General features: G+C 44.1%; 1 protein-coding gene across 1 annotated transcript in view; it reads right to left on the reverse strand.

The window, feature by feature from the left end:
- Positions 1-3,594: 3,594 nt before the first annotated feature.
- TMC2 (transmembrane channel like 2) overlaps positions 3,595-20,408 on the reverse strand; it is a 60,529-nt gene continuing 43,715 nt past the window's right edge. Inside the window, exons 16-20 of the mRNA XM_090285236.1 lie at positions 19,669-19,908; positions 12,581-12,706; positions 9,469-9,547; positions 8,465-8,582; positions 3,595-3,812 (exon numbers count right to left, since the gene is read on the reverse strand). Of these exons, the coding sequence (XP_090141362.1) occupies positions 3,595-3,812; positions 8,465-8,582; positions 9,469-9,547; positions 12,581-12,706; positions 19,669-19,908 (781 nt within the window). The remainder of the gene's footprint in view (positions 3,813-8,464; positions 8,583-9,468; positions 9,548-12,580; positions 12,707-19,668; positions 19,909-20,408) is intronic.

Below are 20,408 nucleotides of genomic sequence, written 5' to 3' on the forward strand. Positions count from 1 at the left end.
GCTGCCTTGTGGATATAAATTTTCAAGTTCTCAAGGGAGACTTTTTCTCTTCCACTTCTGCCAAGATCAAGAGAGAGAAATGTTTCTGCATGGCATGTTTATTTCTTATTGTTCCTTACAGAGCATGTGGAACTTTGATGTCCCAGCTTTGAGTGGAGCTCTACAGAGCATATTGGAAGTGACTTTGCTGAGCTGAGGATCACCAGTGTAGTGGATGCTGTTGGTACCCTGCCCAGGTCCCCTTACTGGCCAGTGCATTACTCTCCAGTTTCTGTGAGTGTGCAGGTCAAGGGGACATCAGGTGTCCACCTTGATCTTCACCCAAACTGTGTTCCTACTCATGGGATTCTGTGTGAAATGGAGCTCTTTATGCATATTGAGCATGTATATCATTAGAAATGAAAGGATCTGTCTGCGAAAATAGCTTCTGACAAATAAAATTTATTGTTATATTTTTTCCCAGTAAGGAATGCACAGACAAACTAGACTAATATCTGTAAGAAACCAGTTATTCTCTGGATAAATTATTAAATGGACTTTATAATTCAAATCATTCTTAGGTGATCTGAGGAAAGAAAGAAAAAGAGCAGGAGTGGGAGGGAGGGAGGGAGAAAGGAAAGAGAGAAGGAAGTAAGGAAAGGAGGTGGTCTTCATGCCTGATGACCCCTGGAGAGGCTGAATAGTGAAGTTTTAAGATGGAATGAGCTGGAAGTCAAACCCAAGAATGCAGAGATTATAACAATCTTTAGATTCTTCTCTAATAACATGTCCCAGCCATAAAGCCACGCCACATCAACACCCTTCCTCTCTTACCTATGCCTTCTTCCTCTACCCATCTCCCTAGCTCACTGGAAGTTTCCTATTGCTTGAGGGTCCTAAGAGCCACCATTATTTAATCCTCTGATGGATGTCTTTCAGTAGAGTTCTTGTAACTATTTGAATTAAGAAACCTCCTCTTAATATATGTTCAAAAATTGTTCGATAGCCACCCCCTTCAATAAATACAGCCCAATCTCCTTCCCTTTGAGTGTGGGCTAGACTTAGTGACTCAGTTCTAATGAGTAGAAAGCGGTAGAATTGATGATGTAACTTCTGAGTCTAGGTCATAGAAGGTATTGAATGGTGGCTTCCTCCTTTCTCTCTCTCTCTTGGATTACTTGTTCTGGGGAAAACCACCTGCTATGTTGTGAGGACACGCCATCAGCTCTAGGGAGAGGTCCATGTGGGGAGTATTCAAAGTTTCCTGTTGATAGCCAGCAAGGAACCAAAGCTTTTTGCCGATGGCCATGTGCATGTGCCATCTTGTGAACAAATCTTCCAGCCCCACTCAAGTCGTCCAATGGCTGTAGCCCTGCCTGAGATTTTTTTTAATGCTAGTTAAAAAAAAAAAAATATATATATATATATTTTATTCATTTATTTTCAGAGAGAGGAGAAGAGAGGGAGCAAGAGAGGGAGAGAAACATCAATGGGTGAGAGGAACATCAATCAGTTAGTTGCCTCTCACATGCCCCCAACTGGGGACCCAGTCCACAACCCAGGCATGTGCCCTGACAGGGAATCGAACTAGTGACCTTTTGGTTTGCAGGCTGGCGCTCAATCTACTGAGCCACACCAGCCAGGGCACCCCTGCCTGACATCTTGACTGCACTATCCAGAACCATAACTGCCCAGTGAAGCCACTCCCAAATTATTTTTAAAATTTTATTTTTCAATTACAGCTGACTTTCAATATTATATTAGTTTCAGATGTACAGCATAGTGGTTAAATAATTATATAATTTATGAAGTAATCCCCCTATAATTCAAGTAGCCAACTGAAACCCTACATTGTTATTACAACATTATTGAGTCTCACTCCCAAATTTTTGATCCATAGAAACTGTATGAGATAATGAATGTTTGTTGTTTTAAGTTGTTAAATTTGGGGAACAATTTGTTGTGCAGCAATAGAGAGCGAATATTCTCTCACATCAGAACAAGGTCATTTGTTTTTGTTTATGGTGGGTGTTTAGGTATATTGATAGCCATCAGTAGCCTGGCAGTGATCACTAGGGGGCTGATGACCAAGGATTCTCTTGCTCCCTTCCCCAGGAACTGGCATTATCCTCAGACAGGATGACTCAAAGGCCAGGTGTCAGTGTGGCAGCTGTCATTGGGTCTTCCAGTCCTGATTGGATGAGTTAGATTCTGTGGATTCTTGTGTCAAGGTCTCAGGTAGGTTAGTTCAGAACCTGAGTGTATCCTTCAGAAGAAGGCATATGATGCACAAACATTTTTGGATTTGGGGATTGGATCTTGCTTCCATGGAGATAAGGCATCAGCTATATCTTACTTAGCCTTGCCTGGAGATGGACGGGGGGGGGGGGGAACTAATTTATAATTTATCCTGGTCATGTGTCGTCATTCCCACTCCATCCCAGGTTGTGTGTGAATTTTTGGAGCTGGGTTGGAAAGGGGAAGGAATTAGATGGGAAGTTGGAAATTATTTTAATTGTATAGCTTATAAAATCTCTGAATATCTCCACTGGGACTTAGCCTGACTTGCAGGGTGAGGGCAATTCTCCTGAGAACCCCTGGGGACATGACTGGGTGGTGGCTGAGGGAAAGAACTCATTTTAGGACATTCAGACATGGAGCGAGATGGTCCCTTGATCCTGAAGCCACAGGGTCTGGGAGCACTAGATAGAAAAAAGGAGGCAACTGCCTGCAAGTTACTTGGGCTGTTGAAAAGTCTTGGACTGTGGCGGTGCTGAGCCTTTGCCCTTGCTGGCAAGGTCTTAGCAGTGGTCTGGCCTCCCTGCTTATGCTGCCTGGGAGACCTTCTGCACAGAAGCCCTGTGACACTAGGTGAACACAGAATCATGGGGTCAAGGTTCTGCATCGCACCCTTTGCAAACCTCCTCAAAGGAATCATCTTCATCTTCTCTTATACAATAAACAGGCTATCAAGTTCTTTTTAGAATTTGGTGCATGAAAAATATTTTTCTGTTCTGAGCAACCCTCGTTCAGATGAGAAGGACTGTGTTGCTCACTCCTCCTGGCCCCACTGCTCGGGGGCCCCAGTGCATTTTTGATATTTCATGACCTCAAATTGGATTCTGGGTCATCATCTTCTCACTCACCATGGCTGGACTTTGGTCCATTTACTTTTATTTTCATTGGCTTCTTGTACCTTTTATTTTATCCATCTTACCTCCTTCAGATAGAGGTGATGGTCAGGAATACAGGCCCCTCTGCACCCTCCTCCCAGTTGGTGGAGCTGGCAGGAACCTGTGTCCCAACATGGGCACCATGAAAAAAGCCTATGATGATGGTCACAGCCCTGCCCCCTCCTCCTAAAGCCTGGAGCCAAGGGAATCCACCATGAGAGCCAGGTCCAGAGCTGCCTGAACTAAGATACTGGGAAGAACACTTGGAGGAGGCAGGAGGCAGGAGGCTCAGCTCCCCTAAAGGGCAGATGGAGCCATTGCCCTCCAGTTTTGGGAGCCAACAGGGGCCTTAGACTAAGTAATCAAAGTCCCCACATTCAGTAAGAGGAGAGAACACCAATTTGGGTGTGTGAGCTGGTGGAGCTCCTGTGAGTCCCAGCTGTCAGTGGGGAGGTCTCTGAGCGGTCTTTTTAGGGGCTGGCCTCCCAGGATGAGTCTGAGGCTGGGCTTGGCCAGAATCTGGTCGAAGGCCAGGCGGCCGAGATATAGGAAGATGACTGGAGACAGACAGCGTGGTCCCACCGGCAGAACTGGAGGTTGCAGGGCCTGGTGCCTTCCTGTCCAGGGTCTGGCTTTGGCTGGCAGAGTGTGGCATGGTCCCTGGGAAAAGAACCAAGACAAAAACGAGGATATGAGAGATTTTGCTACAGCTTTTTGGTATCAAATTGGAGCCCTCTGGAGCTGCCCTGCACTGTAAGTAGATTTCAGTCCTGTTTGGTGATTTGAGAAAGGTCGCATCACTCTCAGGCATCTGGGGGCAACTTGGCCTAACCTTTGCATGAACAGATCTGCTGGAGGGGTATGATCTGTTGGCTGGAGAACTAGATATTGATGCTGGCCCTAAGTTTTCTTGTGTATACAGTTGGGACAATAACAAGAACCTTACAGGTGGCTGTGTATGAGGGAAGGGGCTGTGTAATCTGGAATCAGATCCAGTTTCCAGCTGAGCTCTTTTGCTTGTTTCCTTCCCTTTCCTTAACTCCAAGTTAGGGGCAATTACTGGCTCGTTTTTCACCAAACCCAGTTTCTGGGACACAGTAATGGACTAAGTTTCCATGGTTGATGGTGTGGCCTGTGACTGAAGTCCAGGCTTTGATGTGCACCCCTTCCAGGTGTGTCTTCTAGATCATCCCCCTGCACTAGCTTGACATAGACAGAGTCTCAGGATGGAAGGAGCCAGGGTGTCTGCCTCGTCACTTGGGAAGAAAGTGGCCATCAGAGGGAAACATCCAATTTGACGTTATGTTGAGTGAGAAGTACACTTTTATTGTGTTTGAGCCATTAGCTGTTTGTTACAGCAGTGAAGATCATTCCAGTGAATACTTCAAGAAGAGAAGCTAAGTGAGGGAGGCAATGAGGCTGTTGGAATTTTCAGACTAAAGGCTGACCCTTCTTCCTAAGCTCCAATGCATATGTTCAGATAACATTTTCATTAAAAAAAAAATCAAATACTGCAGACTGATTTAATCAATATAAAATGGAAAGAGCAAAGAACGACAACAACAAAACCCTCATAGACAACAGTATGGTCATTGCCAGAGGGAAAGGGGGGTGAGGGGAGGCAGGAGAGGGTAAAGGGGGGTTCAATGGGATTGGAAAGAGACAGGACTTGGGGTGGTGAACACACAGTACAATATACAGATGATGTGGTATAGAATTGTACACTTACAATTGGGAAAAATGGGACAAATATAATAGAACAACAATAAAAAATGGAAAAAATAAAAAAGAATTGTACACCTAAAACCTATATAGTTTTATTAACCAATGTAACCCCAGTAAATTCAACAAAAAAATTAAAATTTGAAGAAAGGAAAACTGGAAAACAGCAGCCAACACAGAAAGGAGGGTAAAGGGTGGGTCAGGTGCACAGGCACTTTGGGATTCTGGGGACATGCATTGACCACTGTCAGGCCAGTCTAGGCTTCTCTCATGGAAAGCATTTTGTACACCTATTTTTTCCTTCCATACTTAAGTCCATCAGTGTCCAAATACATCTGTTTCAGGTTTTGTTTTGTTGGTGATATTGCAACATAGTATTGCATTTACTCCATTTCCTAACCTATGTGGAAAAATTAGGTGATTTCAAATGTTTTCCTCAGCTTCGCAATATTAAGCTGCTAGTCAGTCACTCTTCTTTTTTTTTTTTTTTTCAGATTTAATGTGTTTTATTGATTAAAATATTACATTTGTGCCAATTTCCCTTCCCTCTGCTCCCCTCCACCCGGTGGCCCCCCTCCCTCCAGTTGTCCCCCCCTTTTAGATTATGTCCATTAGTTGTGCATACAGTTCCTCCCAACCTCTCTCCGTCTATTCCATTCCCTCCTACCATGATCCCCAATTCCTATATCATCTCCCTCCCTCTCCCCACTCCCCCTCCCTGTTGACCTCCCCCCAATATGCTTCACGTACCCACAGTTCCTTTTCCACTCTCGTTGCCTGTTTAGTTTGCCTTTGTTTCATCTCCCTAGCTTCTGTTTTTTAAACCAGTCCCTTTAACATCTCATATAACAGTGGTTTGGATCTAATGAACTCTTTCAGTTTTATTTTGTCCTGGAAACACTTTCTCTGTCCTTCTATTCTGAATGACAATTTCGCTGGATAGAGTATTCGTGGTTGTAGGTTTTGGATTTTCATTACTTTGAATATTTCTTGCCAGTCCCTTCTTGCCTGTAGGGTCTCTCTTGAGAAGTCAGCTGATAGTCTAATTGGGACCCCTTTGTACATAATTCTTTTCTTCTCTCTTGCTGCTTTTAAGATTCTCTCTTTATCTTTAATTTTTTTACATTTTGATTATAATGTGTCTTGGAGTGGTTCTCCCTGGGTCCAGTCTCTTGGGAACTCTCCTTGCTTCCTGGACCTGCAAGTCTATTCCCTTCCCCAAGTCTGGGAAGTTCTCCTTTATTATATTTTCACTCAATTTTTCAAGTTCTAGTTCATCTTCCTCGCTCTCTGGCAAACCAATGATTCTTATGTTGGGCCTTTTATAGCTGTCCCAGAGGTTTCTGATCCTCTCATTGTTGCTTCCCATTTCCTCTCGCTGCATTGGTTGACTGCTTGTTCCTTCTCCATATTCCAGTTTGTTGAAATGAACTCTGGATTTTTTTTCCTCACCATCTGTCTCGTATGTGGTTTTGTTCCTTTCGTTATGAATGTTTTTTGCTTCTTTCTTATCTTTTTCCTGCTCTTTTGTTAATTCTGTAAGCCACCTGATAACAATGGCCCAGAACTGAGCCTCTGACAGGTTTCTTATCTGTTCATCTGTCAGGTTCTCTATCTGTTGCCTGGTGAGCTGTGCCACCGGGATTTCTATAGTTGTCTGCCTCATTTTGACAGATGCGTTTTGTTTTCTTGGGCCGGCTGTCGGGGGCAGTGCCTGTGTACGCGTCATAAATCAGCAACCGGCGCCTGCCTGTCCGCGACCTATTTCGCAGCCCTGTGGTGCTTTCTTTGGGGGCGGGGGTCCAAGATGGATTCACACAGTTATTCAGCTAGGAGACCGGGATCCGTCCTCCCGCCCCCCCGGGCCTCACTGTTCAAGGCGATGCGTCGGCTGCTCTCCCCAGCGCCGGGGTCGCGCACCGCCAGGGGCTTGACTGCTGCCGGGATTCCTCGCCGCCCGCCGCTCCAGGTGCGACCGCAAACAGCACTGCCCTCTTTAACTCTTACCTGCCCAAATGGCACCGCTGGTTTATAACTTCATATGTTGGGCTTCCGTGTAGTTTTATTTTCTGGAATTTCTAGTTAGCCTTTGTTTTGAAGTAGTTGTATTCCTCTCTAGTTGTAGAGGGAGACCTAGCGTATCCGTCTAAGCCTCCATCTTGGCCGGAATAGTCAGTCACTCTTCTGCATTTCCTCTCTGAACCAGTCGGTGAGAACACTGATGGACTGCCAGCTGACCTTACCGACAAGAAGGTCTGTAGCTTCAAACTGTCTTCCATTGATTTTGGAAGAACTCACCAGGGATAGGTTTGATTTTGACACAGACTTGGCCTCTTTTTGTAAACATTTACTTGTTTACTTGTTACTATTCAATAGTAACTTGTTACCATTCTGATATCAACACTGGGTACTAGAATACTTGTTACTATTCCAATACCAACAAAACATTGGCTAGGGATGTACATGGGTGTTCTCCCGACCTGTTTCCACAGTCACTGCCTTTACTAGTAGATTGGAGAACAGAATGTAAACTGATGGAGGATTTTCATCTTGCAGGGAAATACTACGATGTGCTTACATTCTTCTTGCCTTGCCTACATGTTCTAAATTTATGAAATAATTGATAATTTCTGCACTAAAAATTATAACCCCTAAACTATCAGTCATTTCTTGTGCCTTTTGTTCAATTCTCACACCAAAGGCCAGAACAGTGCACACTGGCACTGTTTAATTTTAAAACACAGACAATCTTTGGAAAATGGGATCACCTCAGACAGTCTTTTTCAGTTTGACCCTTTCTTACTCCCAAGGTGGGGATGGTTTCTGATTAGTCCTCTCTGAAGCCCTGTGACACTTTCTTTGGAACATACGTGACCATTTCTTATCCTTTTATTCTAAATATTCTAGTGCTTTCTTTTCTTTTTAAAGAGAATACAAATGTAGCATCTGCTAGATACAAATCTCCCTATTCCTCCCCCTAAAGGAATCATGCAACACAACATAAAAACAAGTATCTCCCAGGCAGCTGTGACCCATGTCAGCGGACTCTTTGAGCATCTTAAAGGGGTGTTGTGGGACAGCAACAGTGCCCCGATGTTGGGTTAAGTAGCCAGACGTTAAGAGGATATGACGTGAGAACAAAGATTCAGAAAGAAACTGAAAAAGAAGACAAAATCATATCAGAAACGACAACTAAATTATGCGGAACATAAAGAAGAAAAGTCAGCACTGAAGATGTCATGAGGGACTCGGAGGAGGGACATGCCTGACACAACCCTGCAAGACACGTGGTGCTCCTTCCCCATTTCACAGAGACACCTGCACCTCCTACCAGCTCGTTTTCATTGGTCCTTTCTCTCTGCCAAGAATTTTGTGAGGCACTACATTTAGCACATGTTCCATCTCATTTCCACCACTGCGTGAGGTCGGCGCTATAATTTATCCCTATTTTCACTGGCCCAGCTTCATACAGCTAATAATCATCCAAACTCTGATTTCAACCCCAGATCTGTCTGATTTCACAACATATGCTCTTTACACCTTCCCACGTGGCCTTGTGAAAACTAATCAGTCATGAAAACACAATTTACCTGTTTTGGTGAGTTGGAGCTGGGTGGCATTTTTGGAGCTGTCCTTAGCTGTGTCCTCTGAATCTCTGGCTGTGGCCCTGCCTTTGACAGATTTGTGGCTCTTCTCAACTTCACGGAGCTGCAGGAAAAAACTAATGGTTGATCTTGGCCAGGGAAATGGGTGCTTGAGGCTCAAAGCCCAGGATGGTGACACGTACGTACTGGGCAAGGACTCAATCTTCAGATCTTGGGAACTACCTTAAATTGCCTATTAGTCCTCACCGACTGACTGCAGAGGGCAGCAGAGACTCAGGCTTGCACCGCCTTTGAAGGAGCATCAGGCCAGGGGAGGATGGAAGCCACCAAGCCTCCAGTTCCATGGTTTTCTTTATCTGAGCAGGAGCCCAGTAAGGTTAAAGAAGTGGGGATAGGGATGGGGATGGGGATGGGGAACCGGCTGCGAGGCAGATGAGATTAGTTCCAGAAGAGGCATTGAGGAAGCAAGGAGGATGGGGCTTAGAGAAGGTTTGCCGTGTGTGGGAGGCGGGGGTGGGGGGCCTGGAGAGTGGAAGAGAGCAATCAGGAGTCAGCTAATGTTGAGAGATGCTGCCCGTGCATGGAGGGGACTTCCAAGACCTCTTAGGCCATGGCTCGGTCACAAGCAATATGTGGTTTTGACCAGACTGTTTTCTTTATTATTTATGGTATTAGTTTTAATCTGTACTGGTTTTATTATGTATGAACATTGGTTGAATCCATTGAATTTCTCTTGTTCTTCAGCAGCCTCTCAAAATTTAAATAATTATTGTTTTATATTCCCAAGTATTCCCAGAATATAAATGCATGCTGTTGAATTTCACAGGCTGCTGCCTATCATACAGATATTTTTGGCTTTGGTTTAGAAGAAAGCTGTTTAGAGCATACAGTTGGGTTCACAGAGCAAATTAGCAAGAAACAAAAACACGACTTCATCTTTACCTTCCAGAGTGAAACGTGTGACAGAAGGAAATTTGAGACAGACTCACCGCTTGGATTTTCTTCCTCAGCTGGGCGTTGGCTCGGGAAAGGCTTTTGGAAACTGAGTTCAGGTAGTAGATGGCCAAGCTGTAAGAGGGAAGCATGCCTGCTGTGGTACTGCTGTCTTGGAAAATGGCAAGAGCTGGATGCCTTTCCCGGGGAATCAGGGCAGGCTTCCTGGAATAGGTGCCTCTGGGCAGGGTGGAGGGAGGTCCTACCATCCTCAGTACCCACCCTTAACATGGAAAAAATGGCCTGGACATCCCTGCTCTCTCTCTGTTTGATGGAACATGGAAATGACCTACACATTTCTCCCTCTCAGAGTGCTCAATAAAAGTTGGCTAAAGGAATCATCCTTCTTTCAGGAAATCTGAAAAGGTGGGGGAACAGCAGGGTTTCCTGTCTGCAGAAGAAGCTGCTGCGTTCCTTGGGCACCTGCCCAATGCCAGGCTCTGTGCCACATGCATCCCACCCCCATCTCTCCCTGGTTTTGACAAAACTCCATGAAGTAGAAAGGATGACTCTCATCTTTACAGAGTATCCTGGAACTCAGAGAGTTAAGCTCTTTGCCCAAGGTCACCCATCTATTGTACTCCTCAGAGCTCACATTTGAAGCCAAAGCTCTTTTTACCATCTTCAAGTATGGAGACAGGCAGAGCTGCTAAGTACCTGTCCCAAGTTTGCCTAGAAACAAAACTGCAGGTGCCCTGGCCATGCCCTGCCCAGGGTGGGCTGATGGGAATGCCTGCCCTGGGCTGCTGGTTTTCAGCCCCCAGCCCCCACGGGCTGACTTCAGGACTGGGTGTCCTTTGAGGCTGTAGCTGAGGCTTTCCTTTCACAGGACCTGCTGTGGGCTTTGACCTGGACTGTAACCCCCTGAGAACTGAGAGGCCCCCTGGATTGGATGCTCAGCCAGCCTGTTGCCTGGGAGCTTTTTAGGTTCATCCTAATTGTCACATTTCTCCATGAATTTCAAGCCTTAACCACTCCAGCTTGGGTCTTTTGAGCCTTCCCCTCAGGGTGGAGCTACCTGTAGCCTCTTCAGTAGAGTCTACAACAAGCTCTCTCCACACAGAGAAGAGGAACCATGCTGCCTTTGGAGCAGAACGTATGAGTAGTGAGCCTCTTGGAGCAAAGGAGAGAGGGCGGGCACGTAAAAGGACCACTGTCTGTTTCAGTACTTGGTCTGCATCAGGCCTTGCCCTTTCTCATGATTAACAACCCATTTATTAGGGAGCAACTGGAGGTCAGAGAGGATCCAGTGCTTATGTGTGGCTGTATTCCTCCTGAGGCTGCCTGCCAGGGTCGGGTTTGGTGTCTGGGTTCCAGAATTTTCTCAGGGGGTCACAAGGCAGCTTGGGTTGTTATATCACGTCAGCCCTCTCTCGTGCAGGACTAGAAGCAGAGGATGTTTGAAACTGAGGATGTGAGGAAATACACCTGTTTCGGAAAGCAATTCAGCACTATCTAAAAAGAGCAAAGAAACACATTCCCATGACCCAGCGGTTACACGTCTGGAGGTCTGTCTTAGAGACACCCTCATGAGGAGACACATACAAGGAGCACATTTGCCTTAGCAAAAAAGGGGAAATGACAAAACTATGTTTCTGCAGAGAAATGAATAAACTGTGGTTTATTCATCATACAATGGAACATAATAAGATGTTAAAATCTGTGTTCATGTACCACATGGGTAAACCCCCTAAACATAATGTTGAATGAAGAAAGGTATGTGATATGAACCATTCATGAAAAAATTTTAAACTCAGAAAAGAATGATAAAAAGTACTAAAATAAGTATGGAAATGATTAAAACTAATCAAAATAGTGGTTCCTTTTGCAGAGACAAGAAAAGAGAAGAATTGGGTAGAGCTTGAAGTATATCTGTGACATTTTATTTCTCTTAAAAAGATCTGAAGCAAATATTGCTAAATATTAACATCTAATCTTGTGATCGCATATGTGGTTGTACTTTTCTGTATATTAGGAATATTTAAAAATTTAAAAAGATGTATGACAAAAATAGGTATTTATAAAGAAAAAAAAAACCTAATATTTTCACTAGTAGTTTTTTAAATCCTCACCCGAGGACATGCTCATTGATTTTTAGAGAGAAGGGAAGGGAGGGAGAGAAAGAGGGAGAGAAACATTGCTGGGTTGCCTCTGTATAACAAACCCAAAACCTAGGCATGTGCTCTGACCTGAAATTGAACTTGCAACCTTTCAGTTTATGGGATGACACTCCAACTGAGTCCCACTGGCCAGGGCTATTTTTGATGATGGCTATTGCTTCCTGCCTTCTTTTTTCTTCCCCTGTTCCTTCCTTGAGCATTCCTTGTTTGCCTCCTATGCCCTAGGCCTGGGGCTGGTGTTGGGGATACAGAAATCATCAGACCCACCCACTGTCCTCAGGGGTTTCTTGGTCTTTGAGAGGCAAAATGATGAATGAGTGAACTAGATGTTTTAAGGCACAGGGTGCTCTGTGAAGTCCCATGGGCCCTGCCAGGGATGGGCTGAATGAAGCAGACCCTTAGCTTTCTCAGAGACTAAGAGCCCAGAGGTCTGTGACTGTTTACGAGGGTGTTGCAGATACTATCAGCTCCCACCCATATTCCTTGGCCCCTATCTTTCAGTCTGTTCCCTGAAAGACCTGCAACTGCTAGTACCTTTACTTCTGTGCCTGACGCTTCCCCTGCACCTCCCTCCTAGACACCATTCTACTCAGGAACACATCTGACCCACATTGCCCTGCAATGAACCAACACCTTGCTCCTCCTGTGATTCCCGATAGCACTCAACCAGTGACTGATGGGAGCCGGTATACAAATGCCCCAGATCCCTCACTCTTGAGCAGAGTTAATCTGAAACACATTGTTTTCCAGAGTTCTCCAGCAGGACTAAAGTCATCCTAGTGATAATAAAACAGCCTCCTGTTCCTTCTGTCTGTCTCCCCTACCCCTTGTCCCACTACCCCAAACTACTTGCATTTGTGTCTTTGTCTCAGGATCTGCTTCTGGGAAATCCAGACTAAGAGCGTAAGAAAGAAGGACTGACTAAGGAAGTCTGAACTGTGAAGGGGAGGTTTTCATGAGGCAGAGCCATGAGTCTTGGCTAACTTACAACATCAGCAGGATGGCTGGAACGATCAGGCCTGGATTGGCAAGGAACGCAAAGACCTTGCCCAGGAAGGCTGGGAAATCGTTTTCAACAGTCTCTTGGATGACATCGTACATTCTGTTTTTCCCACTGGAAAGAAGAGGACACTTTATGGCATGTTGCAAAGCTCACGTGGCACATGACCGTGTGCATGCCCCCTCCCCTCTGAGCAATTCCAAAGCTGCCACTTACCACTGCTTTGGAAAAACCAGAACTTGGCTCCAAGTGGACTGCAAGTAAAAAATGCCACACCAGGGCTGCCATTTTGGCTGGGGATTATAGCTGGGTCAGCCCCCTGGCTCGCCAGCTTCAGTCCTTAGTACCTCAGGACTTCTCAGACTACACCGGTTTCCTGTGTCTGACATCTTCTGGGCCTTCGCCTACTCTCATGGGAGAGTGATGCAGCTACGAGACAGATGCAGAGCTTCCTCTGTTCAGAGGTAGTTCTCCATAGGCTGATGTGATGGACAACCTCATGGTTGTGCCTCTCAAAACACTTAGAATTAGTCTCCAGATTAGAATTCCAGGAGGTTGGATTGCAAACCCCTGATCCACACTTCACATAAGAGAAAACGGAAGCTTCTGGCTGTAACATTTTGGAGGGCACTCATAAGTGACAGTCTCATGCTACTGGCTTCCACAAATGCTTGCCCAGAGATGACTGCCCACTGCTGGCTTTTGGATGGTAGTTTTGGTGCCAAGAAGTGGACTTTGGGGTTTAAAATTCCTGCTTTAAATCTTTGCTCCTCCATTTATTAACCGTAGAACACCATAGGCAATCTATTTCTTTTCTTTCTGGCCTATGTTCACACCCTTACTCTCCCCACTAGAGCTGTACTGTCCAAAGCAGCTATTAAAAATGCGATTAAAATTATTTAAAATTAAATTAAAAATTCAGTTATTAGTCACATACTTTAAGTGCCCAATAATCATGTTACTAGTTGCTACTCTATTTGAAGAGCAGATATGTATTTTTTTTCATCATATAGAAAATTCTATTGGACAGTGCTGCCTCTAGAGGTTTGGTATCTCTGGGCAAGATACTGAAAGTTTCTGGGCCCTCATGTCCACATCTGTATAAGATGGTATTATAACTATCATAATAGTGTTTTCCTCAGAAGATTGTTATCAATTCCTATAAAACACTGGGTATGGGGGCTGTCAAATCTTAAGTGCCCTCCAAAATGTCACAGCTAGAGGCTTCATTTTTCTCTTATATAAAGGAGGATGACAAATAATGGCCCATGGACCAGATTCAGCTTGCTACCTGCTTTTATATGGTGTGAGGGCTAAGCATGCTTTTTATGTTTTTAAATGGTTGGAAAGATATCAAAAGAAGGATAATTTTTTTGTGACACATAAAAATAGAAGTATGAAATTCATACTTCTGTGCCTATAAATAAAGTGTTATCAGAGTACAGCCACAATCACTCATTTACTCATGGTCTGTGGCTGTTTTTGTGCGATAACAGCAGGCACAAAATAGCATCCGAGACCACTTGGGGCCTTTGCAATGCTCAGCACTGCTGCACAGCACATACACACTGCAATGATGCAGTTATAACATGACAGCATTTCATGTGCCATGTATCTCACTATCATATGACATTGAATTATTATTTTTTAATTGCCAGTGTATACCCATCATGTGAAAACAAGAAAAGTAAAGTGGACTTCAAATATTATGCTCTTAAATCACAGTCGAGTGTAGATTATTTTGTCATTGGATTATGATATATTAGATGATGTATTAGTTTTCAGTGTCTGCTGTAACAAATGACCACATTGGTGGTTTAAAACAATACAAATGTATTCCCTTACAGTTCCAGAAGTCAGAACTCTGAAATGGTTTCAATGGGCTGCAACCAAGGTGTTGGCAGGGCTGTTCTCCCTCCTGAGGGAGGCTCTAGGAAAGATTCTGTTTCCTTGCCTTTATTCAGCTTCTAGAATTTCACGCCTTGCATCCCTTGGTTTATAGCCCCTTCCTTCCTCCATCTTCAAAGCCAGAAGCATAAAATCTTCAAATCTCTCTTTGTTTTCATAGCCACATCATTTTCCATTTTTCTTATAAGAGCACTTATAAGGACACTTGTGATTTAGGGCTCACCTGGATAATCTCTCTATCTCAGGATCCTTGACTTAATCACACTGACAAAGGTACCTTTGCTTTGTGAGGATGACACCCACAGGTTCACAGATTAGGACCTGGAGAGCCATCATTCAGCCACCCCATCTGCTCGGTGGCCCCCAAAGATTCACATTCATCTCCCCCGTAAAATACATCTCGACCTCCTCCAAAGTCTCAGCCCATTGACTCAAAGTCTAAAATCTCATCTGATTATCATCATCTCAAAAGTCCCAGATCTCATCATCTAAATCAGGTATAGATGAGACTGGGCAGGATCCACCTTGGGGCAAAATTTCTCTAAACCGTGGGCCTATGAAACTAGAAAACAAGTTATTTACTCCCAAAATACAATGTTAGGTCAGCCATAAGATAACAGTTATAGATGTTCTCATTCCAAAAGGGAGAAAATGGAAAGAAAAAAAGAATCACCAGTTCCCAGTGATTTTTAAGTCCAGTCAGCCAAATTCCATTAGATTAAAAGACCTAAAAATAATCCTCTGGGCTCTTGCCTCACCCTTTGCACCTGTAGCTCTGCCTCCAGGCCCAAGACTCTGCCTCAGAGTCATCCTTCCCTTTTCTTGAAGAGTAGCATGAGGTTCAGGCAAGTAGATTTTATCAGCTTGTTAACTGCCTGAAAAATTTTTTGGAGTCCAACAGCTTTCCTTTATTTTGGCTCTTCTCTGTCCTTTTCAGCCTGAGCTGGTAGTGTTACTGCTCGTATATCATTCTCAAAAGCCTCCTGGGTCTTTTGTGTATGTCATGGGAATTCACTCCATTAAACAAGAAGGTCCTACATAAATCTTTGCTGGGTAAATCTAGCTCTATCTCTGGCTTCTGCTGGAATGAATGAGAGGGTCTGAGTCACATGCTTAAAAGAACCCTCTGTGTGAATGAATCTTCAGATCTTTTGATTCTTCAGAAGCACTAGCAAAAGTTGCCCAACATCCCTTTTGGCTTTCTTTTTAGAGCATATGTTGCTTACAGTGAATCTCATTTTGATATCTTTTGCAATCTAGATAGACTGAAATTTTTCAATATCATCAATCCTGGTTCCTTTTTGCTTATCAATTTTCTTTCTTCAATGTATCTCTTTCTTCTCACACTTTAGTATAAACAACAAGAAATGAGACTGCACTTTTAATACTTTGCATAGAAATCTCCTCAGTGAAATATCCAACGTCATCATTCACAACTTCAACTTTCCATACAACTGTAGGTTATATTTGTCTAAGTGTTCTATCTCTTATATAATGAGGATTTTCTTTCCTCCACTTTCCAAAATCACATTCCTCATTGACCAGTGATGAACTAATTAAATTGTGTTTGAAGGCAGGAGCTAAAGAAATGTATCCAGAGAAAATAAACATGTATAAGACTTTTAGAATTTTCAGCAAGAACAGCTGCTTGAAGTGTGGACGACATTGAGAGCAATGTACTACTCAAAACAAGGCAAATGATTTCAAGTGGTTTCCCTTGGTTTTTGATTAGTTAATAGATGATGCTCTTACTGCTGAGGTGTCTATTTGAGGAGTTAATGCCAAGTTTGAAGTGAATGAAGAATTAACTTCTATGAATATTCTGTGTGGAACAAATATGAGTGAAATTTCCTCAAAGAAACTGAGAAAACACGAGTTCAATACAACTGAGTGGAACGGAAGTCAGTACAACTGAATGAAGTGAATCTCCTATGTGTGCTACAACTGATGATGGTCAAGGTACATGTAGACTAACCACTATGCTATACACCTGAAACCAATATAAAATATGCTGGATGTCAACTGTAATTGAAAAATTTAAAAATGTAATAATTAAAACACAACAAATAACAAATATATATGGCAAAAAGAAGAAGGCTTAGCTGGACAAATTTACAAAGCTTGTGAAATTTTAGGTGTGTCATTGTCTTATTTATCCATGGTAATTTGCAGAAAATATCTGAATCTATCATGTGCAATTGAATTAATAGTGTCAACGGTGAACTTCATTTGCTCGCATGACCTAATAATTCTCATATCTGTAAATTTTTGTTAAAAGCTGAATGTCCTGACTTGTCATATGACAGTAGTTCAGTGGCTTAGCAGTGGCAATATTTTTCTATGGTGGTAAATGAGTTGCCACATCTGGTACAATGATGGATCCAGGTAGAAAGCATGGAGATCTGGGCAGTAAACTTGACCTTTGATGATAGGTAACAATAACTCTGAACCTCTATCAATTGAAATATCATCACCTCCTCCCCCCCAAAAGAATTCCATTATTTTCATTGGTAGTCCTGTCTTACAAAAAATTATACTCTAGTATTATCACATCTTGCATTTTGTCAATTAAAACTTCATGTTTGTATATTTCTTTTCTGTTATGTAAGTATATCTACATAAGTCTTGTTTTGTCTCCTGATCCCCAAAGCCTAAACTATTTAATATCAGGCTCTTTATAGAAAAGGTTAGCTGATCCTTGGTGTAGGTAATACTTCCCACCTCATAATATTATTATGAGTACCAGCTACCCCCAACCTGGGCAGGGGTCAGGCATAACAAACTTGTATATATGCCTTACTATGGATTGGCACACTCCTCTAAGTACTTTACAAATAGTAACACACTAAATCCTCAAAACAACAGTATGAGGTAGGCCCTACCATTATTTCCATCTTATAGCAATGGACTTCTGGTTTAGGAAGCTAAGTAACTTGCTCAAGATGACCCAGCTGGCAAATGACAGAGCTGGCTCTAGAGTCTATGCTCTCAATCAGAGGGTTGGCAATTTTTTTTTGAAAAGTGCTAGATAATAAAGATTTTAGGTTTTGTGAGCTAGAAGATCTCTGTTGAAACTACTCAATTCTGCTGTTGTAGCAAGAAAGCAAACATAGATTATATGTAAGCAAGCAGGTGTGGCATGTTCCAATAAAACTGTATATACACAAACAGGTGGTGGTCTGGATTGGTCCATGGGCTATAGTTTACCAACCTCTGCTTTAACTATATGCTATGCAGTGCTGCCCATCACTCATTTATGTTGCCTGTCTGGGTCTGATCTAAACCCTAAGTCCTTCCATGTAAAAGGGAATTCCTGTGAGGTGAAGGGTCTAGTTTAAGCATTGACCATAAACCAGGTGTTCTATTCTAGAGAGTGGGTATAAAGCAGTGAAAAGGGAAGCAAAGATCCCACCCTCATGGAGCTTATGTCCTGGTGGGGGAGACAGACCACAAACAAGATAAACAGGCAGGAGGAATGGCGTGCTAGATGTTGATAAGAAGATATAAGCAGAAACGTGTGTGTGTGTGTGTGTGTGTGTGTGTGTGTATGCGCACGTGTGTGACATTTTAGTTAGGGTCTCCAGAGAAAGTCTCACTGAAAAGGTGACATTTGAGTAAAGATCTAAAGGAAATGAGGGGACAGCTGTGAAAATATCTAAGGAATGAACATTCCAGCTGTTGCTGGGTTTTAATCAGAACAGTGACAGGAAGAAGGTGGCAACCACATTTCCTTCTGAGTTCCATTTTCAGGACCCTTCCCCTACTGTCTGGGTGGAGGCTGTCAGGGCCTCTCAGGGTAGCAGATGGAACCGGCAGGGGGGTGGGGGGGCTGGGGGGGCAGTGGTGAGGGCCAGGCATGGCACAGGCCCGCTCACTGGCCTCCTGCCTGGGACAGGTGGGCATCTTGAGCGAAGGGGAACTGGCGTTTGCACCTGACCCAAAGCCCCTAACCTTGCTCAGGAAGGCTTCCACTGCTTGTGCCACGTGGTTCTCCCTTCAGCCTGGCATTCCAGGCCTCCTACAGCTCAGATGTTCTTCCACCCTGGATCTAGTGCCCCTTATCCTTCTTTCTGAACCTCTGTTCATCCAGGCTACAGTCTGCTGCGGGCACTCTGCTATTGTCTCCTCTGAGCTTCCACAGCACTCATCGTGGGGTACTAACCAAAGGCTTTATCTAGCTAAGTCCCTTATAAACTGAGAAGTGGCAGATCAGCGTTTCCCAAAGCGTGTTGACTGACCCACACAAGGAGCCACGGCAGGGAGCAGAGTGGGGCGGGTGAGGCTCTGGGGTGCACAATTTAAGGAGGTATTCGCTCTTAGGGTCATGCAAGTGCAGGGTTGGCTCCTCTCCCGGCCCTGGGCGGGTATATAGAGGAAGGGGTTTGTGGCCAACGAGGATGAAATCACTGGCTTGCACACCTTATCTTATTGCACAGTTCTTCCAAGCCTTCAATAAAGGATCATGCATCGAGCATTTCTAAGTGAGGAGGTGGCAAAACAAAGTGGTAGCATGTTCTAAACTGCTTTAACCACAGACCCCTTTTGATGGAGTAAAGAGAGGGCTGTTTCCAGAGGGTCTCACACTTGGAAAGAGAGCAGTAGATGCACATTATTTCTCAATCTACCTCTTTACATAATTATCTCTTTATACAACATCCAGTCTCCTGCTGAGAAATGCTCCATAAATCATGGGGACCCAGTCAAGAGTCTCAGTAGCTGCTTCACATTTGAATGGCATTTGTCAATATACGGTCACTTTATCTCCAGAATACCCCCACCCCCACCCCATTATGTTACTCATCCTATGGTGAGGTAATCCAGGGCAGTAGATTATCCATATGTTAAAAGGTTAGAACTGCGCTGTCCAATATGGTAGCCATTAGTCACATCGGGTTATTTAAATGAAAATTAATTCAACCGAAAGAACATTAGAAGGTCAGTTTCTCAGTCCTCATGTCAAGTGTTCAACAACTCTGTGGCTGGGGGCACCAATATTGGATCACACACACATAAAATATTTCCATCCTGCAGAAAACTGCTGAGCAGCACTAATAATTTTCCCAAAGCTCCATGGCCTTTCCTAGGCTGATATGACATCAGAACTGGAATTTTGAGCCAGTGCTCACTGAGCAGATTGCATGGGGGTGGGGAAAGCTTCTCTTATTCACCTGAATGGCCCACAGTCAAAGGAGGGTGGGAGAGACATGATGGTATAGGCCACTGGCAGGAGGCTGAGGAAGAGCACCAGCAGCAGGAGGCCCATGTAGAAGTTGTTGGATCGCGAGGCTTTGAACACACGTTCGTGGGGAACATTACTGCTCATCACTGCCCAGCACTGGAAGTACATGGAGGTCAGCAGGCGCAGCACGTTGATGCCCACCAGTCCAGGTGCATAAAAGGAGCCCATCCTGGAAGGGCAGAAACACCTGGTTGGCCCAGCAGTAGGAGAAGCGAGGGAAGGATGACAGAAGGAAATGGGATTGATGGGTTAGGGGCATGAGGTGGCACTGCTTTCTCCGCAGGTCCCAAGGGAAGGGGCTTCCCATTTAACCAGGACATTTATCACCAAACCATAGACATTCAGTCCTGAGGAGAAGGAGACACTCCAAACATTACTGCCTCACCACCAGGCATCTAGCAAATTCCATGGCCTCTGGCCGGTTTCTCCATGGTTTCCCTAAAATAACATCACTGCTCAGAAAAGTATTGGAAAAATTCTTAAATTAAGAGAGTTGGATATTGACTTGCTCTCAGCCGTTGGCATCTTGAAAGTCTTGGGCTGAAGCTATGCACCCTCCTCTAACTCCCTTCTCAAAGGAGGAAGTCCCTTAATTCCCTTATCTTTCTCCTTCTCCTTTCTCCTGCCCCCCTTCTTCTTTCTTTCCCTCCCATCCTTCCCAATGTGTTC

This window comes from Furipterus horrens, unplaced genomic scaffold (genome assembly GCF_987537825.1).
Source record: "Furipterus horrens unplaced genomic scaffold, mFurHor1.1.pri manual_scaffold_8, whole genome shotgun sequence".
In the NCBI taxonomy this organism is placed as follows: Eukaryota; Metazoa; Chordata; class Mammalia; order Chiroptera; family Furipteridae; genus Furipterus; species Furipterus horrens.